General features: G+C 51.1%; 1 protein-coding gene across 3 annotated transcripts in view; it reads left to right on the top strand.

The window, feature by feature from the left end:
• The window catches only part of Phactr3 (phosphatase and actin regulator 3), a 240,325-nt gene that overhangs the window by 31,061 nt on the left and 184,325 nt on the right, over positions 1–24,939 (top strand). The window contains exon 1 of one of the 3 annotated variants that reach the window (XM_008842137.1): positions 1–485. The exons of 1 other annotated variant lie outside the window; for it this stretch is intronic. In XM_008842137.1, the coding sequence (XP_008840359.1) occupies positions 371–485 (115 nt within the window). In that variant the 5' untranslated portion in view covers positions 1–370. One more of the 3 variants, XM_008842172.2, reaches the window with a different exon arrangement.

Raw genomic sequence — 24,939 nt, 5'->3', positions numbered from 1 at the left:
CTCCCCGAACGTTCCTGGACTTCACCCCCTGCCCCAAGCACGCTAAAAACACTGACAAGAAAAAGTTTTTATTTCCCGGTTCAACTTTTTTTTCCCCTGGAATATAAACTGAAGAATGGGAATAAACACGGATAAATAACAAAGCGAGGCCGCGCGCGCCGGGATGCGCCTGGCTGCAGCCCGCAGGGCTATTGTCTGCCCGCCCTGAAGCCGGCCCGCAGGCTTCCCCGGTCCTTCCCTTCCCTGGTCCCCTTTGCTTTTCCTTTTGAAAAAGACGCCCCCCTCCAGCCCCCTCGCCGGTGACCTTGGCCGCCTCGGATGCTCTGATTCCGCGCGTCTCCCTCCAACTTGCTCCCGCGCCGCCGGGCCCATGGCCGCATCCGAGGACGGGAGCGGATGCCTTGTGGCGCGGGGACGCTCGCAGAGTGACCCCAGCGTCCTCACCGACTCCTCGGCCACCTCCACGGACGCCGGGGAGAACCCAGGTACCAGGCCGGGCGGGGGCAGCCAGGTGGGTGGGGGAGACGCGAGGCGGGCGGTGTGGGGACCCAGCCTCCCCTCCGTGGGCTCAGCTCCCCCGCCTGCGGTGGGGGAATCACGGCCCACCAGGGCGCGGGGGCCCGAGATCCCCGTCCCCGTCGCGCAGGGCTGGGGCGCGCGGAGCTCTTTGTCCGGAAAGGAGCCGCTTTCCTGGGTAGAGCCTGGGCTTTGCAGTGTGCCCTGCTCGCTGGCTGCTGGGCATCGCGTCCCCTCAGAGGGGCTTGCTACCCTGGGTTGCACTGACCCCCGGGAGGGAGAGTCCACCCGGGCCACCTCCGCCCAGGGTCGGTGACCGACTCTGCTCTTCCTCCCAGGCCCTCCTGCGGTCCCCACCCCGCCAGCCCAGGCAGAGTTGTGCTCCCGCGGCCCCTGCGCCCAGGGCTGTCACCAGGCACTGGGATTCCGATAGGGCCTGGCACACCTGGGCGCGCCCGCCTGCCTCCCTGGATAGGTGTGCTGGTCAGAGCTGCCGCGGGGAGATGGAGGGTGTGCGCCTGGTGGAGCCCTGTTCTTTCACTCTGTGGACTTGTCGGCTCCTCCACCCGCAGGGCAGCTAGGATTGTGTCGGTGATAAACAGGTCACAGAAGCATCTATATGGTTTAATTGATTACTTTCCAGGGACGAAAGAAAGGCCTAATGAAGCAGGAGGGGGTGGGCTGTGTGCGCCCTGTCGCCATGGCGACGCAGGAAGCAAAGTGATCATTAAAACCTTTCTCCACCAGAAGGCAATTTTCACTTCTCGGGGAGAAGTCAGGCATCTGAAACGGATCATAAAAAAAAAAAAAAAAGAAAGAAAGAAAGAAAAAGAATCAAAACTAGTGCTGTGGTGTCACACAGGGGGGCTCAGTTCTGTCTTCCTGGAGCCCTGTCCTAGCTGCTGTTTGGTAACAGCTCACCTTACTTTCCTTTGCAGACTTATTCTAAATGCTAGGACCTTCCAGTGCAGACTTGACGGTGTTAAATGGTGGCATCAAAGTAGAGGCAATTCCAGGGGTCAGGAATGGTGGCTTTGTGGCAAGGGAACCCTCCAGTTCCCAGAGCACATGAGAGCTGTGTGAACTGCCCAGAACCCCCCCCCTTTTTTTTTAAAGCAGCTCTCTAGGTACCAGGGTATCACTGGATATTTTAAACAATAAATCCATCCAAGTCTTGTAAGATGTTTTTGTTAGGACTGTTGATACAGTGTTACCTGGTCACATCAAGGTGCTAGCCCAGGGGATCCTACATCTGGAAAGGCAACTTAATTTCCCCAGAGTATCCAGAATAGGCTGCTGTAAATTGACCCTTAAGGCACTAATGAACCCTCCTTTTAGTAATTCGGGGTGAAGTGCGCCATGATGGGTTTGGTTTTCTACATCTCAAAGATGCAGATGGTCCCCAGTATGGAATTTGAATGGTCCTTCACCAGATAACCGTTCTCCCACTCCTTTGTCTCCCTGGCAGTAAAAAGAGGCAAACTTGAAATGGAAATCATGGAGGACTTAGCTTTTTGGCTGTCTGTGAGTTAGTGCGTGCATGGGTGGCAGCGGAGGTTTGGCAGGTAGCTGCTGCCAGTCCACGAGGAGGAAAGAGGAGGAAGAGGAGGGCTTGGATGCCCGGGATGAAGTTATGCCACGGAGGGGCTCATGCTGGAGTTCTTGTCAGGTTCGAATGATCAAAGCAAGGCCAAGTGAACAGTTATGGAAAAGATGTGTGTGGCCAAAGCTGGTAATTGGATATCTGTGGATCATGTTCTGGTCTGAAAGAGTCAGAATCTTTAAGTTGGAAGAGACCCAGGAGCATGAAGCAGGTAGGATCCAGAGGAATGAGTTTGCATAGCCCTGTGGGTGGGAGACTCACTCCTTCATAATGTACTGCACTTTTCTGGGACACATCTGTCTTGTTTTCAAATTTATTTTTCAGTGGCTTGAGAGTCTGCTGTCTATCCACCGTGGTATGCTCATTCAGACTCTGTGTGACCCGGTCGGGGTTTCCAGAAAGTGTTCTTGTCAGTTACTGCGCAGCCCAAGCCCTTTCTTCAGCAGACGGAAAGGTCCCAGCCCCCCATCTGGTCCTCTCTTTAAAGCCTCCCCCCTTTACCCACCTGCTGTTCTAAATGGAGACTCCTGAACACTGAACCCAGCCCCCTGGCTGTGCAGCAAGTAGATGGAAAGCATTGGGAAGAGTTACTTCCTTCTGTCTAAATTCTCTATTTTCATGAAACAGCTCTAGGTTGTGTTTGCCCTCCTCCAGGGTGTTTTGAATGCATCACTATTCTTAGTCAGAACTCCAGACGTTCCTGAGAAAGTAAACTTGGGCTGCTTTGGTGCCCGCCTCCTTCAGTTTTACCCTGCTGTAAATATGGTGTTGCTACTCTGACCTTTCCTCCGTTTGTCTGTCCATGTGGGTGGAAAACAGCCAGTGGGATGCACTGTGTGGATGTGGGGGGACGTCTTCAGCACGTTGTTCTACCTGAGTTGGCCTTGGAGAGCTTACCGCACTGCTGTACCCATCTCTGGGGAAATATTAATGAACATCTACCCCAGGGCTCTTTATTGAGCAGCAAACCAAACTAAGTCCCCGAAGTCCAGCTCAAGGAACCAATGAGTTTTTGCACCCACTTACAGAGTTAGGGTGAAGGGCCAAAGCATCCACGCCACCAGGGTTGCTGCCTCATGGCTTCCCCCAGCTAGCCACCACTTCCTGAGATCACAAGGCCATGTGCAGTTAGGGCAGACTCACAACTGATCCAGGAGTGAAGGAAGGAGGGACTGGAATCTCGGGGGGCGGGGGGAGTTCAATAGCCCTCCCACCCATCCTGTAAAGGAACCTCAGTAGTCAACAAGCCTGATCTTGGGGTCTCTTACAAGTAGGCCGTCTGCTCTGATGATGATGGCTGTTATGCTCAGAGTACCCAGTTCTACTGCAGCTTCCTTTTAGGAATCACGCAGTGGTATTGTAGGGAATGTATTTTTCTGGCTCTGCTATAAGGATTTGTGTTGTGTCCAATGTTTTCCCATCATACGGAACACAGCAGTGATAGCCCGCGCACAGGCTGCCTTGTGCTCGTATGAGAACATCTTCCAGGGTAGATGGCAGCTCAGGGGATGTCTGGGCCACAGGGGATCCACATTTGTCATCATAATGTTACTGCACCCTCCTGGGCAAGACACCAATTCATGCCCCTCCCAGGAGGAGTGGCGGTGCCCACTGTTCAAACCCTTGCCCACACCTGAGATCGTAAATCCATTCTTCCCTAGTGTGAAGGGTGACAAATGGACTCTTGTGTTACCTTGTGGTTCCTTGATTGCTAGCGAGCATATTTTTGTGGCTTCCTAGTGTATTGAATTTCTCGGCACCCGTCTGTGGCACGGACTGCACGCAGGGCAGAGGTGTCCCTCCTAGGTTGATCTCCTACTGTGCTGTCTTACCTTCAGTTGTGTTCAGCTGTACCTTTGTAGTGTTTCTCTCTGTAAATCCATCTCAGGGTTTGGTTTTCTTCCACAGTTAAACTCTGAAGTAGGTCAGGGAGCATCCCCATGTGCTTTCCTCCTCCTGAGGGGTTCGAAGTCTGAAGGACTTGACTTCCTCTCTCCCTCTGATCTAGGGCCATGGGGATTGGTCCTCTGCCCCTCTGCACCATGGACAGACCCTGCCAGTCAGGCAGGAGCCATGCCCCCTAGGTCCCAGGCTGCCTCCTTCCCCACCCATTCTTGATGTCTCCCTCCCCAGTCCACCTCTGTCTAGTGTCTTTTCTGCCTCCCACGGCATCCAGGCCCCCCATACTGCCTTCTTTCTTCCCTCTTTCCTCCGCTCCTTGGCCCCTGATGCCAGGACCACAGACTGGGCTATAGAACAGATACTTGTACAGTTTTAAAAACTGTTTCCAGAGGGTCAGAAGTACAGCCAGGCAGGACTCTGATTTGGTCCAGGGCTTCTCAGCACAGCACTTCTGCCTTCACTGGCCAGGGTCATCCTGTTTGGCAGGGCCATCCATCCTGTGCATGGTAGGATGTTGAGTGACCCCCTTGGCCTTTATCCCACCGATGACAGTGGTACCCCATCTACTAGTCATTACGAAGTGTCTTCTGGAGAGCTGTGGCTGTGGAGTGTTCACTGAAACCCCCATGCGTATCAGGGTCACTTGATGCTTGTTAACACAGACTATGGGTGTGGCCCCCAAGAGCTCCTGACTCAGGTCTGTGTGAGTCTCAATGTGTTTTTGAGAGGGTCCCAGGCCATGCTGCTGGTCACATCACCACACCTGGACAGCTATTGACTCTAGACCTTGGCTACACGCTCAGGCTGTCTCAGCTGATGACTCTTATGTGTAAAGTCCCTCTCTGACCTCCAAGCTCTAGGGCTTCCATGTCCACTTCAGCCAGTCCTGACCACCTCCTACCCTGGTCTCCCTGGCTCTAGGGCTCCTGTGCCCATTACAGTCAACCTTGACCATCCCTCCACCCAGTTTATACCATCTGTTCACCCACTCTCCTGTTTCATTCTCTGTGAACATAGGCCTAAGCAACTGGACTTTTTATGATGAGCATCTGTAGCAATAATGGACGCAAGTCCCAGCACCATTGGGTCAACCTATGTGGCTTGGGACAGGCCAGGAGGTAGTGAGCCTGGATGAGCTTGAGGCCGTGTGTCTTTCTGCAGGGACCAATCACCTTTGCCTTGCGGCTTAGCGAAGGAGTTGCATTTAAGTCTCTTGCCCTTCCAGAGCTGTGGACAGAGGTCAAGACACCCCTCCCAGAGTCTGGGTTACAGCGCCTCTTTGTCAGACTCCTGCAGCCCTAGAGGCATAAGTTCCAGCTGGCTGAGGCTACCTCCTCAGCACACCTTAATCACGGGACAGTGCGTCTTGACACCTTCTCCTGTAGCATTGTGTCCAGCCACCACCGGCCTCCTAAGCCCCCTGCCCTTATTCTGTATCCCCCACTTGGGGCCCAGCGTCCCCTTCCCACTCCTGGACAGCCTCCACCCTAAGTCTTGGCCCCTTCCTCCTCTTACCCGTTTACCCCGAAGAAGAGCAAGTTTCTTAGCATGCCTGTCTATTGTTGTCTCTCCTCCTTCATCTCCAACCTTTAGTGGGGTGCTGTGCCTCAGGGAGGTGAGGGGGCACAGCACCGCATGTCTCCTTGTGGCACCTATTTGCAATTCTCCAGCGTTCTCTTCCGGTGGAGCCCTCAGTTCTAGGGCTCTCCCTCCAGCCCCCTGCGGAGTGTCTACATGTTTTAATTAGCAGCAGAACTATGCAGCAATGACTTTGTCAGCTTCTTTAGGGGTATTAAAAATAAAACCACGTGCTTTACAAATACAGAGTTCAAGAAACTCACTGTGTTTTCTCCCGATTACGGAAGTGTTTGTATGGTCACGTGGAACGTGACTGGGCACTTTTGAAATTTCCCTCCCATCTCCCCCACAGAAACCAAGCGCAATGGGTGACTTTGCAGATACTGGGTGTGTCCGGGTAGCATTCGCTCCTTAGAAGCCACAGCATTAGAGCCATGGCTCTCTTCCTACCCAAGTTCGTCTTGATCATATGCAGTACCTGCCTTTCTCTACCTGTCTCACTTTGATCACCATCCATTTGACAGACACCTTATGGTCTGACCAGCATGGTAGCCATGAGCCACAGGTAGCATTTTGAATCCAAATTAAATGTAATAAGTTAAAATGGAAATTGTGATCCCTTAGTTGCTCTAGTTGCTCTAGTTGCTCTAGTCACATTTGCTTGGTGGCCACATGGGACTGCAGCTGCCATGTCGGAGAAAACAGATCTAGAATGTTCCAGTCTGCAGATGGATTTGCTGGGCAGTGATTCTCTGGAGACTGGAGACTCCTTGAAGGGCGGGCCTGTCTGTTTACTCCGTGGTTGTGTTCCAGGCACTGGGGCCTGGGCGCTTCCCGGGGAGGCTTTATTGATTGGCAGATAGACCAATGTGTCCCCTGTGATCTTAGGCTCTGCTTCTAGAGGGGTCCTCAGCTCTCCTTGTTCTGATCATGTGATCCTTGAGCAGGAATCCCTAAGCACAGAACTTCTTATCCACACAGGACTAGTTTATGTAAATTCAGTTAGTTTCACAGAGTTTGAAGTGGAAGGGTCTCACTGGCCAAGAGAATGAGATTCAAAGAGATTCTCTGCCTGAATGAAGCACTCCCAAGTGCTGCTTTACCACGCACAGCTGTGTGGCCCTGGGAAAGTCATTTCACCTCTCTTCGCTCCAGTTTCCTTTAAACTTTGAAATGGTGGCTGGGCCTGGTGGCTTAGCTACTCAGAAGGCTGAGACCCAAGGATGAGAAGCTCAAAGCCAACCTGGGCAAATTAGCAAGACATTGCCTTAAAATAAAAGGTTGGAATTGGTCTGGAGACAGGTCATTGGTAGAGTGCTTGCTTAGATACACGGAGCCCTAAGTTCAGTCACCAGTACAAAATAGAAGGCACAATGGTGGCAATTATCATCCCAGAATCTTGAGTGGGTAAGGATTAGAGAGCTCTGGTTGTCCACAGTGAGGAGGTTTTAGAGTATAGCTGTTAAGAGGTCCCCAGCATCCCTTCATCCCCTCAGATGATCTGTCAACAAAGCCAGGGAGGCTCTTCAGAGGCAGTGGACATCCCTTCATCCCCAGCATCCCTTCATCCCCTCAGATAATCTGTCATCAACAAAGCCAGGGAAACTCTGAGATGGGCAGGGTGTGGTCCATTCCAGGCTCTCCCTTTGTGCCTGGCTTTGTCAGGGTGTTCAGGCCGTGCCTCTCCGGGTCTGGGGCCCCTTGCAGTCAATGGTGATAAGAAGATGGAGGTGAATTCATGTCCTTTTCTGGATTCAGGCCCTCCTGATGCAAGGCCACATGCTGTGTGGCTGTGTGGACAGCTGACTCCCCGTCAACCCCCGTTCTCCACCCACCCCGCCATTGACCTCACCAGATTTACCGTTATACCTGTGTGATGCTGGGCCATCCCTCAGTTCCTAATCCGAAGGGATGTGGGTCCTGTTCTCTCTCTTTCCTGCATCCTAGAAACTGTCCTAGTCTGTCCTAACAACTATGGGATGGTAGGTTGGTTGGTTGTGAATGGGGTTTGGCTGTGTCTTTGCAGAAGTTTTGCTGTGATGAGCTCATTTTCAAGTTCTAGGGATGTGAACCTACTCTAGTGATGGAAGGTCTTTCAGCAAAACTTTAAGCCATGGCAGTAGAACAGGTGGTTGTGTGAAGGCTGGGATGTCCCGGGCTCCTCCCCCAGGAGTTTACCCAGAGCGGCTGGAAATACCACAGAAATAGATTGCCTCTTACCAAGTATGTGAGAGAATTTGAGACCCATTACTATAAGTCTGAGAAGTGGCCTCCAGTCCATGCACCAGAACCTCTTTGACACGAGGATCCAACGGCAGTGTCTACAGGGCCCAGGACTCTTGCTACCCAGGGACTCAGGGAAGTGAGCCACCATGCAGAGCTGGTGGCTTCTGTGGGAAGTGGCCCAGGTCGACCCAGTCAGCCTGTTTCAGGAGCTGTGCTGGCCATCCAGATTTCTATGGGAGGCACGATTTTAAATATTAGCAATTTAATCAGACAGAATGTGGTTTGACATAGCGAGTTAAGTAAGAGCAGAGGCTTCCCTCAAGCGGGTCTCAACCCTGTGACATTCTTCCTGTCCTAGTCACAACATGACTGTTCCTCCTCCAGTGACCAGTGCACTTTCTAGGCAGAATAAAGGGGACACAAAGGCCTAGGTAGTTACTTGCTGGTCACGACTTGGCCCTGTGCAGTGACATCAATCCACTCACGTCTACTTGGCCAGAAGGGCATTGAATGGCCACCCCCAGCTGCAAGAGAGGCTGAGCAGTACCATTTCCTTTTGCTTTTCATTTAGTAGTATATATATACATTGATGCTCCTAACCAGAGCAGGTGCAGGGCTAGAGCTGTGGCCAGCGCCTGCTAGCATGCATGAGGACCTAGGTTCAGTTCCCGGCACTGCAAAAGAAAAAAAGAGCAGATACCAAAGATAGAAGGGTTGGAATGACTCTAGACGGCTCAGCCACCCAACCGGGCTTCCTGGAACATCCACGTGAACACAAAAACACCACGAGAATGCGGTGAACCACATTGGTTAGTGGCCTGTGGCCTGCAGGCCTAAACAGCAGCTAGAAGGAATCAGAAGCTGAAGCCATTATTTTAAATTTCACGACATTGCTAAGGAACAAGCTTGGGCTGGGCTGTGTGATCCAAGTCTAGACAGTGCGCCTTAGTATTTATCTGGAGAGCAGGGCAGATGAGGCTGCTGTCCCTTACAGAGGTCGGTCTAAGTGACCAATGGCTGGAGGGAAAATGTGCCTACTGTCGCTTCTTGCTGCACGGAGACCAACCATAACTTCCTTTAACTGTCCCTTGAGATTGAGCCAAGGCCCAGTGACCCACCCATGGCCACATACATGGTTCCATGCTCTGTGGCAGCTGCAGGTGATGGGAGCTGCCATTGTGGCCGTGGTCTTGGACTCAATGCCTAGGGATGGTGTAGCCTCCTTAGTTGGTGCAGATACTCTCTGTGTTCAGTGATGAGGTCACTTAACTCATTTCTTAGAAATCCTCCTTTGGTAAACCAGGAGGATTGTCTTAAACAGGTTGCTAGAAGTATCAGAATCCATGAACTTGATGCCCCGCCTACCCAGCTGATTCCCCTGAATCTTGTGCGTGTGTGCATGCATGTGTGCGTGCGTGCGTGCGTGCATGGGTGTACATGTATATGTGTAGGTACATGCATATGGGGAGTTGGGTGTATGTGTGTGCGTGTGCAGGTCAGAGGTCAACCTTAGCCATCCACTTTTTAAAACAAAGTCCTCTCTGACCTGGAGCTCACTGAGTAGGCTGGGCTGATTGGTCAGTAAACTCCGGAGATCCTTCTACCTGGGCTGATTGGTCAGTAAACTCCAGAGATCCTTCTACCTCTGCCTTCCCAGAACTCAGATGGCAAGTGTGCACCACCACGGATGTGGGTTTTCTTTTAAGTTTATGTTCTGGGAATGGAACTCAGGTCCTTGCGTTTGAGAGGCAACTACTTTACTGACTGAGCCATCTTCCCAGCCCCTGCATCTTACCAGGAAGCCATCGCCTTTAGATGGATCAGTCTACAGGACAGATGCACCCTCATCTGAAGTCCTAGAAGCACGTGGGCAGACATGCTTTCATTTCCCAGTTCATTTAACCAGAATGGCCACTGTGACAAGATTTTATTCAGTGAAAGGCAAGGCCAGGGGACAGAGAATCGGTCAGCTGTGTGCAGAGTTTAGAAGGTTCCATATTTAGTGGCTTCTGTCCCTGTTTGTTAACACACATCGTTTGGATGCCTAGCTTGGCAACCCACTGTCCCTAATGGGAACATCAATCGACTTTGACAGTGATTAGTTGGCAACTCTCTGACGAATCTGCCAAGAACTGAGGAGAGGGTATAGGAGCTGTGGCTTTTACCACTTGACAAATAGATTTATTATACATCATCATGCAATTTTTAAAAACAGAGCACTTTTCAAAAGTAACAATCCACCTCAGCACTCTTACTAATGAATTGTGTTGTTGTTATAACTAATTTTTCTTTGTCTTTTTCCTTGGAAATTCATATCCATATGCAGGCAAAATCATTCTGAGGATTTAAGTAAAGTCAGAGCAAGAGGCCAGAAATTGTCTTTCTACTTCTCTTTGGAAGAGAGCACCGTCTCAGGCAGTATGGATTCTGGAATGACTTTGAGTGTGTTTCTCAGGTTACCTGAGCTGCTGACCTTGGCTCATGGACCTTCTGTGCAAAGTCCTGGAATGTTTTCAGCCTCAGGACTGTCTTTTTAAAAGAATATTATTATTTTATTATTATTAAAACAGTGTTTTATCTGCATGTATGTAAGTACACCCAGCAGAAGTCAGAAGAGGGTGTCGGATCCCCCCGTCAGGACTGTCCTGGTTCCTGCTTTGCTGGGGTCTTCCTGGCCACACAGTCTTTACTATCCTGTTACATTTCCTATTTAAATGTGGTTGTGAGCTCTCCAGAGAGGGGTCCTGAGCAGCTGGCTACATGTCTGCAAGTCCTGCATGTATGGATTCAACCAAACTTGGGCCAAAAAATATTAGAAAAAATCCATCCATACTAAATACGCACAGACTGTTTAAGTGCATCCATGTTGTGCCACGCCCTCAGAGGACAGAAGAGGGTGTCGGATCCCCTGGACTGGAGTTGTAGTCACACTTGTTAGCCACCATCGGGGTGCTGGGAATCAAACCCTGGTCCTCTGCAAGAGCAGCCAGTGCTGTTACCCTCTGAGCCATCTCTCCAGCCCCAGGCACAGACTGTTTTAAATCCAGTGTTGGTGGTGAAATGCAGGGCCTTGTGCATCATAAGCAAGTACTCTTCCACGAGCTATCTCCTTGGCTCTTATAAACATGCTTTTGTGTGTGTATGTAGTGTGTGTGTGTGCGTAGCCACCATCGGGGTGCTGGGAATCAAACCCTGGTCCTCTGCAAGAGCAGTCAGTGCTGTTACCCTCTGAGCCATCTCTCCAGCCCCAGGTACAGACTGTTTTAAATCCAGTGTTGGTGGTGAAATGCAGGGCCTTGTGCGTCATAAGCAAGTACTCTTCCACGAGCTATCTCCTTGGCTCTTATAAACATGCTTTTGTGTGTGTGCTTTTGTGTGTGTATGTAGTGTGTGTGTGTGTGTGTAGCTGTGTATGTACATGTATGCATGTGTATGGAGGCCAGAGACCAATGTCAGGTGTCTCAATGCTTCACGTTTTTTTGAGAAAGGGTCACTCACCGATGGCTCTTATGAATTATCTGGCAAGTAGGCTCCAGGGATCCATCCCCTCCCCTTTACTAGGTGACAGGTGCATGACCATGTCCAGTGAGTCTTTCATATGGGTTCCTAGGATCTGAAGTAAGGTTCTTGGGTTGTGTGGCAGGCACTTTACCAGCTAAGCCATCTTCTCAGCCCTCACAAACTTCTTTATTGTGTGTGTGTGGGGGGGGCACTTGCATACAGGACACTCATACAGAGGTCCGAGGACAGTTTGCAGGAATTGGCTCTCTTTCTCCTCGATGTGGGGCCTGGAGATGAAACTCACGTGGTCAGGCTTGGCAGCAAGTGCTTTCACCTACTGAGCCAACTCGCCAGCCCCTTTACAAACTTTTAAAATTGTCACTATTCTCGGGGCTGGAGAGATGGCTCAGCGGTTAAGAACACTGGTTGTTCTTGCAGAAGACCCGGGTTCAAATCCCAACACTCACATGGCAGCTAACAACCGTCTGTAACTCCATTTCCAGGGGATCCACAGCCTCTTCTGTCATCCATGGGCATCGCATGACATGGGTGCACTTACCTACATGCAGGCGACACACACATAAACATAAAATAAATAATAAATGAAATATTTAAAATTGTCACCATTTTCATAGCAGAACAGCACAACTCTGAGCATAGCATTTCCAGTCTATTTAGTATCACAGATCACCTAGAAATGACTTAAAATACCTGAGAGAGCAGACGCAGGCTCTAGGCAGGTGCATCATCCAAGGTCATCAACTTTAGTATCACTGGGGTTTAGTTCTAGGTCAGTCCCCAGGGATACATTTTAAAATAAAACATATTTACGTGAAAAAAGAAGGGCTTAAATATTAATAAAGTCATGGTGGTGGAAAATCGAAATATGGAAAGAAATCCCAAAGGTGTGGCTGGGAGACACAGGTGAGCCGGAGGCTGCAGAGAGATGCAGACGCTGCTGTCATTTGCCACCTTGATCTGGGGGTTCCCTTGATAATCTCTTCTCCATCGGCTGATATTTATACTCTTCTGTGTCTGGAGCATGAGGTGGTGTGAGGTAAAAAGGCCACTTAGGCTGGGGGCGTTCTCCATCGGCTGATATTTATACTCTTCTGTGTCTGGAGCATGAGGTGGTGGTGTGAGGTAAAAAGGCCACTTAGGCTGGGGGCATTTCCACAGGCAAAGTTGATGCATGGTAGACACTCTAATCCGCCCCCTTTGGGTTGTTTCTGGTCCCTCTCTGCCTGTCACAGGCCTTCGCAAGCACCTTCTTACCTCAGTGCCTGCAGCTGGAAGGATGCCTTGGCTCATCTGTGGCTGTCCTTCTTGTGTCTCTCATGCCTGTGGTCCAGCCCAGCAGTGTCTGCTGTGGTGGTGGAAACAAATGCACGGGTCCTTTTAGGGTCAAGGCTGGAGCCTTCACTTTTTTCTGGTCCCTCTCTGCCTGTCACAGGCCTTCGCAAGCACCTTCTTACCTCAGTGCCTGCAGCTGGAAGGATGCCTTGGCTCATCTGTGGCTGTCCTTCTTGTGTCTCTCATGCCTGTGGTCCAGCCCAGCAGTGTCTGTTGTGGTGGTGGAAACAAATGCACGGGTCCTTTTAGGGTCAAGGCTAGAGCCTTCACTTCTGCAGACACTATTGGAGTTGGCACATGGACCTGCTTTAGGCCGAGGGAGGGCTGTCCACCATGCCCCTTTGATGGAGGGGCAGGAAGGTCACAGGAAGATGCAGGAGGGTTGGCAAACCAGGCTGGCGCTGTAGTCCTCTGGCAGGCTGTTCCGTGGGCTCCTGAAGTCAGGTCCATGTGGGATCTCCTGCCGCACCTGATAGGGTGGTACCATGGTATTGGCAGACCAACTGGCCAGGCTTTGAAGGATGTAGACAGGGACGGGACTCCAGGTTAGACTGCTTGGGTTTTTTGCCAACCAACCTTGGTACACTGGACGACTTCAGTTGTCAACTTGACACGCCAGAGTGGAGGGAACCTCAATTGAGGAATTTCCTCTATTGGATCAGCCTCGGGTCATGTCTGTGGGGCATTTTCTTGATGGTTGAGAGATGTGGGAGGGCCCAGAGGGCCCAGCCCACTGTGGGCAGTGCCACCCCTGGCAGGTGGGCCTGTGTTGTATAAAAAAGCAGGCCAATAAGCAGCGTTCCTCCATGGTCTGTGCTTCAGTTCCTGCCCTGAGCTCCTGCCCTGGTTTCCTCTATGATGAACTGTAAGTTGAAGGTAAAGTAACCCTTCCTTCCCCAGGTTTGTTCTGCTCATGGTGTTTATCACAGCAATAGAGAGAAACTAGGACACATGATCTCACGGTGACTTTGTCAAGTCCACCTGACCTCTCTGGGCCTTGTATTCCCATGTGCTGGCTATTGTCCTGGAAGGGCAGATGGGATCAATAGATGACACGGTCTCTACTGAGCGCAGTGACTGGAACCCAGGAAGACCCCAGCCGCAGTGAGTCAGCGACAGCCTTTCCTGTCTCCAGGGAACAGTTTCCACTGAAGTTCCAGAGTGTACCCTGTGTACCTTGGTGAGTGACAGAAGAAAACTCTGATCCACTACTTACCTGAAGCTCAGAGAAGTTTCCCTCCTGGTCTGAGGATCATTGTTGCCAGGGAAAACATAGGAACCCTCAAAGACTTCTCAACTCTGTCTAGCAGAGCCTGGAATGGCGTGGGCGCGCAGAGGCTCCCTACCCCCCAGCACTGCACCTCATTTTCCTAGGAGAACCAGAATGCCAAGGCCAAAGGCTGATTCGCAGACCAGCTGGGGCTCCAGGTCAAGACTGACCTTGTTAACCGCGAGCTGCTTGAAGTCTGGTGGATGCTGGGCTCCTGAAATACCATACATATGGACAGCTGGGCATCGGGCCCTCCCGCCTTCTGTGCTGGTCCGCTTCCCCAGGATCCTTGCACATAGCTGGTCTGCTTTTATGTGAAGTATAAGCTTTGGGGAGAAATTATACATACTTTCTCCCATTGTTTTCCATGGGAAGGGGAGTTGCAGGGGATGTTTGATAACATGCATCATGGAGCCAGCCAAATGTCTTGCTCTGTGCTTCTGTTGACCTGGCAGGCTCTCTGGTGAGTGGGAGGGGTCCGTGTCTCCTCTGTTGACCCTAGGACATGAATGTGACTTGTCTGGTCTTAGATCATTATTACTGACAGTAGATGTTTTGATGTGATTGTCTCTAATATTTCTCACAGATATTCCTACTTTCTGGGGAATCTGTTGGCATCTTTACCTTTAAAGGGGTCATGTTGCCCCTGGTCAACATTCTTTGTGCCTGGGCTGAATGTATGGGGGTGGCCTTGTCCCCAGTAGCCCTTTCCTATCTCCACAGGTGACCAAGAAAAGCCAACACGGGAAGGGGGGCAAAGCTCCAAAAATGAAACCACCAGCTCTATGCTCGCCTTGGGTTAGATGCTGTCGCCCTGTTGGAAATTCCTGGAGCTGGTGAGATTGGCAGAGGAGCTCGGAGCAAGACGTGGTGCTAACGCTCATTGCTAAAATAGGCCTACACACTTGTGGAGAATTAGTCTCTGTGTGGCTTTTAAAAAATGAGCAAATACCAGTTTATTCCAGGATGGTGTATGCACAGAGCAGCTGTTCTCCTGTGGAGTAGGCGTGCCTTCTGACCTTCCCCCCTCTGCAGCTCTTGTGCTAGGGTGGGACCAGTGACCTTTGGCAAGAGGATGCAAAAATGGCTTCCATTAGCATCCACGGGCTCCGTTAGCATGACGTCCCAGGTGTCGGTGCTCCTTGGAGACGGGAATCCAGTAGCTCTTTCCCGTTATTGAGGTCCGAAGTGGAAGCAAAGGACAGATACAAGGCGACAGCAGTGCCCTTGGGCTCACTGCATGTGTGGTCGCCTGCTGTCTCCCTCCTTTCAGCACATAGCATGCTGCCTGGCATGGGGTATATGCAGTGGGCCAACCTACAGCCCCACGTGGTAGCTGGTCTAGCGGGGTGGGCTTGTCGGGCTTGGCAGGAGACTGCCTCGGGGAGGGCCACCCTGCTGCCCTGCCACGCAGGTAAACATGAGGGTCAACTTGCTCCTAGTGCCAGAGACTCTGAGGAACGTGTTGGGAAGAGCCAAGAGGCAGGTTGAGGGGACCAGTCTTGGAGGGGAGAGAAGCCTGCTCTGGCCTAGAGCTGGTATGTGGGAAGAGGAGACTTGGCATGTCCGAGAAACTGGGGTTACCATGTTGGAAAGAGTGGAGTGTGGAGTGTGACACAGGGAGAGGCTAGGAGCCAGCTGGACAGGGCCTCCTGGACTGGGGGAGCCTGTCTGCTCCAAAGGAGCGCCTGTGTGCTTGTGACAGATATTTCCAAGTCATTCCTTTGGACATGGGGCTCTGGGCAGCAGTTGCAACATTGGAAGGCTGTGGCCTGGACTTGAGGTTGGCAGAACTCACTGAACAAGGTACCCAAGCTTCAGGGCCCCCAATGTTCCTACAAGGGAGGAAGTGTGACCCCAGCTTGTTGGGAAGGACGGGACAGCATGTGCGGTGTGGGGAGGCGCCTGTGTGACATCGCTACATCCCAGGGCAAAGCCAAGAGCTCTGCCTAATAAACATGGGGGAGACTGTGGATCCTGAAATCTCCATGAAGGGAGGCTTTCTCTCACTGAGGACAAGGATAGGAGGAGAATCTGATGGTGATGTTGAGAGAGAGTGGGGCAGGTCCAACTTTAGGTATGATCGCCTGGGGCCCCACAGAGGACTGGGAGTTGTAGTTTGACTCCTGGACAGAGTTCTCTGGGATATGGGGTAGGGATGGTGGCAGTTGGATCCCACCAAGTACTGACTGTGCTTTTCCCATGAGGGCCAGGGACGGGAGACCCTTGTGACCTGTGTCCTGTATAATCCCTCCTCTATATGGAGAGGGGCCAGTGACCATGGTGGTGTCATGGTGATAAGGATGGATGTGTGACATGGGACAGTTAACCTTAAGAAAGCATAATTATGCTCAATGGGCCTCATTTAGCTCATCAGATGAGTCCTTAGAAAGGGACAAAGTTCCTTTGTGGAGACTGAGATTCTAACACAGCATGGGGTGGGGGAACTGGCTTTGAGGTCTGAAGGGCCCATCGGGAGAAAGTCCCTGAACAACTTCCCTTTTCTGTTCACTAATTTGAAAGCAGGTCTTAGGCAGGCCTGGGGAAGATATTGCAAAAAACAGAGGGTGAGGTTTGAAGGAATATAGAATCCCCAGATTCTGGTGTCAAACAATTTAGAGGCTCCCCCACTCCCCACCCTACCAGAAGGAAGCCTCATTCTGGTGACCCTAGGGGATCGGCTTAACCTCAGGCCCCTCCTTCCCCAAAGTCTGGGAGTGGGACTGTAAGAAGCAAAGTCCTAATCAAGCCTTGGTCCATCCTAAAGCTACCTGGAGGCTGACAGCCACCAGTCACCTCACTAACATATAAAAAGACACACGCATGATCATTTCATTCTAAGGCTGGAGCCAGATATGGTAGTCGGGTATGGCCTGTAGTCTCAGCATTTTGGAACTGGAGGCTCAAGAGTTCAAGGTCGTCCTTGGCCACATGCGATCCAGGTTATTTGAGACTGTGTCTCAATGCTCCCCCCAAAGAAAGTCCAAAAATGTCTGGAGTTCATACCAGAGAATGAGGATGAATATTTCACACCCTCACGGTCCTTTCCTGGCCCAGAACCAACCGAGAATCCCTCGCAGCATGGTGCCCCCATTTGGATCTGTTCCTCAGTCTGTTTTGCAGACCCTATCATTTGAAGACCCTACCTTACTAGGTATTTTGTAGACTGTCTCAAATGAGGGGCTGTCTGTTGTCTCCTAGTCAGTGTGTGCATTTTGAGAAAGGGTCCTTCAGAAGACATGGGGGCCTCCCTAGTGGAACAGCTCAGGAGCCCATGGTGTCCGGTGTCCTGACTTTGATCGTCCATCCAGGGGTCTCCTGTTTGTGATCAGTCAGAGTTCCGCAGGGCAGTGCTCTGACGGTAAACGTGTCTCTGGTCTCACCTTTGCATGTACCAAGGAGTCTGTCTCGGCTGCAGTGACACTTACTGCAGTGTTGAGTGGTGGGTCTCGTTTGCGTCTGTCCTCTACATCACTTACTGGACTTCTGCTGTAAGGAACACACTCCGCCTCTCCCCGTAGGTATTCGCCTGTTATTTGCACCCAGGCTCCTGCATGCATTTTCTCCCATAGTCTTTGCTGCCACTGTGGTATTGTTCACACTTTCTGGAAGTAGCCTTGAGAGTTCCTTCACATTGGTGTCTAAGCCTACGGACAGGCCTCTCTTACTTTCTGGATGTGCCCTACTTGACTAGGCTCACAGGACTTTGATTCCATGGCTGGGGCACCAGACTGGAATTTATGACCGTGGTGTAAGGGGCCATGGAGAGCTGGAGGCTTCCCTGCTGTCCCACGTTTCTGAGACCCACCTGGGAGGGGGCCTGGCTGCACACACACTGTGTGTCTTGGGCTCTCCAGGGGCAGGCAGCTGAGCTGGGACGTGACTGGACTCCTGCTTCTGCCTTATGCTGAGAACTATATGGGAGACCCCATGCCAGAGACTAAAACTGGTCCAGTGTGCATGGCCCTGCCACTGAGTCCTAGAGCCCTGCAAGAATCTTCCCCCAGTGACCTGGGTGCCAGTGGACATCCCAGCATACCTCATCCCTGCATGAGCACCTCAGGTGTCCAGGCCTATCCCCAAAACACATGTCCCCTGCACTGGAGCTGACTTGGGAGCCTCTTAACCTGATATAGTGAAGATAATGCTTTTTAAAAAAGTAAAATGTCAGCCGGGCGTGGTGGTGCACGCCTTTAATCCTGGCACTTGGTGGGCAGAGGCAGGTGGATCTCTGTGAGCTCAAGGCTAGCCTGGTCTACATAGTGAGTTCCAGGACAGCTGGGGCTACAGGGAGACCCTGTCTCAAAAAGACCAAAATAAATAAAAAATAAATAAATAATAAATACATAAATAAAATGTCAATTTTATAATGTCCTAGTTTTATAGGAATATTGTAAAGATAGAGAATTCCCTGTGTCCTGTGCTTTTCCCCTGTTCCCGACACCCAACATGTTTGTTCTGTCGCTCAGTTAGAACTGACCCGTGGCTGTAATGCAAGGCCCACACCATATCAGAGGCTTTCAGTTTCCCCTCAAGCCTTTCTCTGTCCCAAGCTCCCGTCCAGATCCCACCGGGTATTTAACTGTCATACGCCCTCTTGTTCCTCAGACTTAGTGGTTCTGTGTCACCCCTCAACTGTGAGAATGTCTGGTGGGGCATTTAGAGTGGCCTTCCATTCAAAACTTCTCTTCAAATGCCTCCTCTGCTCCTTTGCTGTGGGGTCCAGAGCTGTGCAGCAGCAGACCCACCTGGGTGGTACTTCCGAGCTTTGCCTATGATCAGGGACTGTGCTGCCTCACCCCGGGTGCCCAACATCAGCCAGCTCTGCGGAGGCCTCAGCTGACCTCAGCTGGGCAGGCTAGCTCCTGGCTTTGCACCCTGGAGAGATGGACATTCCCTCCTGTGCTTTGGAGGCACTAACGCATGAAGGGCTGATGGAGGCCAGGGGCTCAGGAACATCACCACTGTCCTCATCTGTTGGATATAGGGTCTGTGAGCTTCTTGCAGAGACTGGACAATCCCTGGTCTCTGCTCCATGTTGTATTTATAGTTCTTGCCCAAAGCAGAAGTTAACACTAAGAACTCACTCGCAAGAGTGTGGCTGTGGGGGAGGAAGGCACTGACATACCCTGGGCCACATAGCCTCACCCACCTCAGGCTTCCCAGCTTGTCCTCCCCTCCCCTGAGTTGGGTGCCCCCCGACCCCCATGTCCTGCAGGCTTTCTCTATAGCATGCTTGACCCTCTCTATGGAATCTGAAAAATCACCATCTGTGACTGCACCTGTCAGATTGCAAAAACGGACAAGGACGTGCCTCCTATGTGAGGCCAGCCTGGGGAGAGGCCAGTATATCTGGGGGAAGAGCTGGGCAGGATTTGATAGGACATCTGTGATGACCAGTGCTGAGTGTCAACGTGACAGATACTGCTATCACCTAGGAGACAAACTTCTGTGTCTGTGAGGGGGTTTCTAGGTTGTATTGATTGGGAATATCTGCCCTGAATGTGGCTGATGCCATTCCTTGGACCAGGAGCCCAGGCTGAATACAAAGAAGTGAGCTGAGTACCACATCCATCTCCCTCTGCTTCCTGCCTGTGGGCTTGGTGTGACCAGCTGCCTCCGGCTCCCTCCACTTTGCCTTCCCCACCATGACGTACTCTACCCCTGAAGTGTGAGCTGAAGTAAGCCCTTCCATCCTGAAGTGGCTTTTGTCGGTATCTTGTCACCGCATCAAGAAAAGTGATCAATACACATCTACCCAGTGGTTTTGAGCCAGGAGCTTCCTTGTGATCCTCTGTAGAGAGTTGAAAATGGAATGTCTCAACTTTCTCTGCACTTGGTGATTGCAAGGCATCTGGAGAACCTTGATCAGATGCTTCCTGTCTCTGTGCCACTCTTTAGTCCATGTGGTTTATATCCACAGAGACTGTGAAATCTCCATTTCTTTAAAGTAAATAATCCAGTGGGGTGATGGAAGTAGATGAGGAACTAGATGTGTGACGTGACTCTAGTGATTGTGCCACCCTCGACAAAAGGCTAGAGGGAAGAGTAGAGGGGGGAATGAGTGGAGGGAGTGTATGTGATAGTCAGAGAGGGCCTCCAGGTAGAGTGAGGATGCTATCCATGCTAGCACCTTGGAGTCCAGTATTCCAGGCAGAGGGAACAGCAAATGCTAAAGCAGGTGTGTGCTCAAATGCTGGAAAAACAGGGAGTCAGTGAGGCCCAGCCTGGTGAGCCAGGGGGGAGCTGGAGTGCAGAAGCTGGTGAGGCCTGCAGGCAGGGTGGGATGCTGGGAGGTGATGGGCTGGGTGGGGATGTGGGCTTTATTTTCCAAGCAGACCTTGGAATGGGGTTGGCCTGGTCACAGTGCTGCATCACACAACCCCAGGGAAGGCACAAGTGCAATGCCATTTTGACAGAGATGATGGTGGCCAGGGACAAGCTGTCCACTAGCCACTGTCCCTGTAACTCATCCCCCTGGGCCACCTCTGCCTTGGCCTTTGGTTGTGATTCCAACTCTGCCAGTGTGGCAGGTGGTGGGCACTTTGTGAGAGATGGTGGTTACATTTTCTAGAATGTTGTGAGCTGGTAACATCACCCCAGTACTCGAAGTGGCTAGAGAGCTCTCTTTACCAGAGGAATTGGTCAGTGTGGAGACAAGCTTTTCTGTCACCATCCACACTTGCAGCATCCCTCCCCAGTACTCGAAGTGGCTAGAGAGCTCTCTTTACCAGAGGAATTGGTCAGCATCCCCACCTGCCTCACCTGCGGTGTGACGTGAGCTGAGCGGTGGAAATGCAGTCAGAATAGCAGCTTGATTAAACCCCAGAAGAAGAGAGATCGGTTTGGTTCACAGTTCTGGAGGCTGAAGAGTTCACAAGCATGGTGTCAGAACCCTCCTGGCTCTTTTGAGGATCCCCTGTGACCCAGCATGGAGGACATACACAGTGACAGGGAGCAAGAGGGTCAGGAAAGCTTGCTTTCTAACAGAGCCACTCTCTGGATGGTCCATGAGTCCCTTAACAGGCTAATCCTTCATTAGGTCCGAGCCCTCCAGACATGGCTGCTTCCAAGGTGCCTCAGTCTCAAGACTGCTCACAGGGACCGAGTTTCCAATGCATGAGTTCTTGGAGGACTTATTCAATTAACACTTTGATCTGTCCACCTGTCTACCATCTTTATGTGTGTGTCTGTCTAGCCATCTAGCGATCATTTATGCATCTATATATAATACATGTATGTTTGCATGCATCTATTATTGATTACCTGTTTGTCATTCATCTCTGTTATCTGTTTTCGATTGTTACTTATCTATTAATCATTGTAATCTATCACCTATCATCTATCAACCATCTGTACATAATCCACACACATCTATTATCTATTCTCTCTCTCAGATCATGTATCTGTCACCTGTGCATCTAGTAATCATCTGTGAGTGTGCGTGTGTGTGTGTCTTATCTATATATCATCTATCAAGCTCTCTCTTCCCCATCATCTACCAGCCTCCTATCCATTGACCCACCCATTCATTCACCCAGTCCATCCCTATCCAGTTAGCACCTTGTTCTAAGTGGCAAGGAAACCTCTGCTGCTGGAGACATCAGCTTAGAAGTTTGAAACTCATAGGTCCACTTCAGACCACTGTTCTGTGTTCCCTCTTCCTCCATCTCCCAAGATTTATTTACCCTCTCCACTTGCCAGGCACAAGCCCTTAGGAGTTCTGAGCTGTGCATACTCCCTGACAGGGTGACCTCCAGTGCACTGGGGAAGAATGGGGCCAGTCAGAGTGGTAAGGGACGCCCCTCAGCTGTGGCTTCCCTCATCCCCGCTCTTGGCTCTCAGGCAAAGGCAGCTTTGTGCTGCTTGTGGACAAGGCCCGCTGTTGAGCAGGTCAGAGACACTGTGGAATAGCAAGCAATTGCGAGAAACTGAAAGTTGGCGTTTCACAGAAAGCCAGCTTCTGAGAGCTGGCCTGTGAATGGACCTTTTGCCTGGGAGCGTGCTCTGGGTGGCCACGTGCAGGGGCTGGCCCAAGCTGTGGGAGAGAGCAGTCCTGTTCCTAGCCTCGGGTCTTCTTGACAAAAGCCACACAAAGACACACAAAGTGGGCGAAAGGGTCAGTTTCTTTCCCTTGGTTTCTCTTAGGGTCCAAGACCTGCCAGTGAATAAACGTGTTCTGGAAGGTTCTCTGCAGATCATCGTCAGATGGGCCAAAAGCTGGCTGGGTCTGAGAAGCCAAGAGGCAGTGATGACGAGAGTGAGGGAAGCCAAGATAAAGAGATGTTGCAGATAGCCACAGGATGTTGTCTGTATGCATGTATGTATGTCTACATGCATACATGTATGTGTGCTAGTGAGCATCAGTTGTCAACTTGACATGCCTGAGAAGAGGGAGCCTCAGTGGAGGAACTTCCTCAATCAGACTGGCCTGTGGCCATGTCTGTGGGGCATTTTCTTGATTTCTGATTGATGTGGGTGGGCCCAGCCCACTGTGGGTGGTGCCATCCCTGGGCAGGTGGCCCTGGGCTGTGTAAGAAAGATGGCTGCGTGAGCCAGTGAGCAGCGTTCCTCCACGGTCTGTGCTTCGGTTCCTGCCTCCAGGTCCCTGCCTTGAGCTCCTGCCCTGGCTCCCCTCAGTGATGGAGTAGAACTGTGAGCTGACATAACCCTTTCCTCCCCTAATTGCTTTAGGCCAGTGTTTTATCACAGCAACAGAGGAGACTGGGACAGTATGTATGATTATTTTTTTGACACACAGTCTTGCTACATAGCCATGGCTGACCCCAGACTGGCAGAAATTCCATCTCCGTTTCCCAAGTACTAGGGTGATGGGCATCCAGCAGCATCCCTGGCCACCTGAAAGACTTTGCTTTCCAAATTTTCCAACATGTTGTCAGCCTTTCATACGCAGTTATTTTAATCACATAGAAGCTGTGATCCTAGTGGTAGCTCCCTCAGTCTCCCCCAGTGACAGGATGTGTTCACGTGGATTGCCAGAGCTGGAGGAGGTCCTCCGTGTCTGTGTGACAGCACACCTTCTCCTGTCTCTGTGGAGTCGAATCGTCACCATTTCCCTCTGCCGTGTGATTGACTCTTGGGTAGGCACATGCCTTTGGGAGTTTCTCCCAGGGCATCAGAGGGAGCCTTTAGAAGGTGGCATTTTCTCTCCCCAGAGAGGTCATTGAACTGGGCTGGGGAACTGGGATGCTCAGCAAAGGTGGGGCCTGAGAATGGATACAGCTGGTCATGGTCAGTGTTCATTGTCAACTTGACAGAATCTAGAATCACAGGGAGAGCAGTCTCTGGGCGTGTCTGTGGGGGATTATCATGATCATTTTAGTTGAGGTGGGAAGGCCTGTCCACTGTGGGCAGTTCCCTTCCCTGGCTGGGCCCCTGGACTGTGTAAGTGGAGAAGGGAGCTGAGCACAGCGTGCATCATCACTCTCTGCTCCCTGACTGTGGATGAGCCGTGACCAGCTGCTTCAGGCTCCTGCTGCCCTGACTCCCCTCCATGACAGGCGGCACCTTGAACTGTGAGCCAGAATAAACCCATTCTCCCGGAAGTTGCTTTTCTCAGGTTTTTTTCACAGCAACAGGAAAGTAGCAAATACACAGCTCTAAGGAAACACTGCGGGTTGGTTTATCGATGGTGCACTTTGGAATTCTGGATCCAGTGACGCATGGCGTAGGTGTGTCCTGGCATGTCTCTGTACTCTTGAATTGGTGTTCTGTCCATTTCTGACTCCTGTGAGCACTTAGAGGAGAAAAATGGTTCTCCTCAGATTGCAGAGCTAACGGCGGGCCCCTTCCCCCTCCCCTACCATGTCCTTCCCCGTTCACACCTACTTATGCACATGTGCAGTCCCAAAGAGACCCTGGGTACCCCATCTTAAGTCTTTAAGGTGCCCACCTAGCTGAAACTTCCCTAAGACTTCCAGGATGTCCAAGGAGGAGAGCAGGAGCTGATGGGGAGCCGGCAGAGGTGTCTGTGGGTGCTGACACTGGGGGTCTGTCATCTGACATAGTAGGTGCTGAGGTGACAACTTTGGGCTTTAAAAAATGGGCTTGTTTGCACACCCTCAGGATACCTGGGTTTGTGTGTCAGGGAAGGTCTAGAAGTCTGAGGAGGGTATCCCTCAGCTGCTAATGATACATTTAATTGTAATAATGAGGCACCTGTGCCCATGATTTATTTCCTGTGTCTTTACACTGTGGTTCTTGGGTGGTCACAGTGTGGAGGTTAATGGACAGCACGATCAATTATTGAGAACATACAGGGCGAAGTTTCACAGAACCAAAGATTCTTGGATTCATCACTCTCAGCTCCGTTATCGTTTTGAATTTTCTACAGATTTCCTTCACTCTAACCACTCAAGTATATGTCGTTACTAGGAAGTGTCTGCTCTTGATTTCTTTACTGGGTTTATGTATTGGGTTCATGTTCCATAGCTGTTTGGTTTGGAACTCTTGGGGTTCATTTTTAATAGCCTGTGAAATTCGGAGTGGATTCTGAGTTTATGAAGCCTGTGGGAGAGTGTAGCACAGACCACATTTGAATGCTCTCTTGTGACCGGAATTGCAATGTGACATTCCTCCAGGGACTGTGTGTTGTGCTTACAAGTACTGACTGGCCTGGGTGCTAATCCCACCCCCTCTGATTCAATTTTATTTTCTTAATATAATTGTTCTTTAAATTTTGAGTGTGTGTGTGTGTGTGCGCGCGTGTGCACTCACACACACTGCACCCAAGACATACACTGTAACTGTTCAAATTCAGTCTCACTGCAGAGGCCTCCTTATAGAAGAGAGCTATCTGATAGAATGCCTGCGGTGGATGCCAGAAGGGGGAGAGAGATCTCCTGGAACTGGAGTTACAGGTAGTTGTGAACTGATGTGGGTTTTAGGAACCACACTTGGGTCCTCTGGAAGGACAGTGAGCCTTCTTAACTGCTGAGGCACCTCTCTAGCTCCTCAGTTTGTTTCCCTC

This window comes from Nannospalax galili, unplaced genomic scaffold, assembly GCF_000622305.1.
Source record: "Nannospalax galili isolate Female #2095 unplaced genomic scaffold, S.galili_v1.0 scaffold231, whole genome shotgun sequence".
Taxonomy (NCBI): domain Eukaryota; kingdom Metazoa; phylum Chordata; class Mammalia; order Rodentia; family Spalacidae; genus Nannospalax; species Nannospalax galili.
Note: the sequence above shows the minus strand (reverse complement) of the source record. Positions and strands in the feature narration are given on the sequence as shown.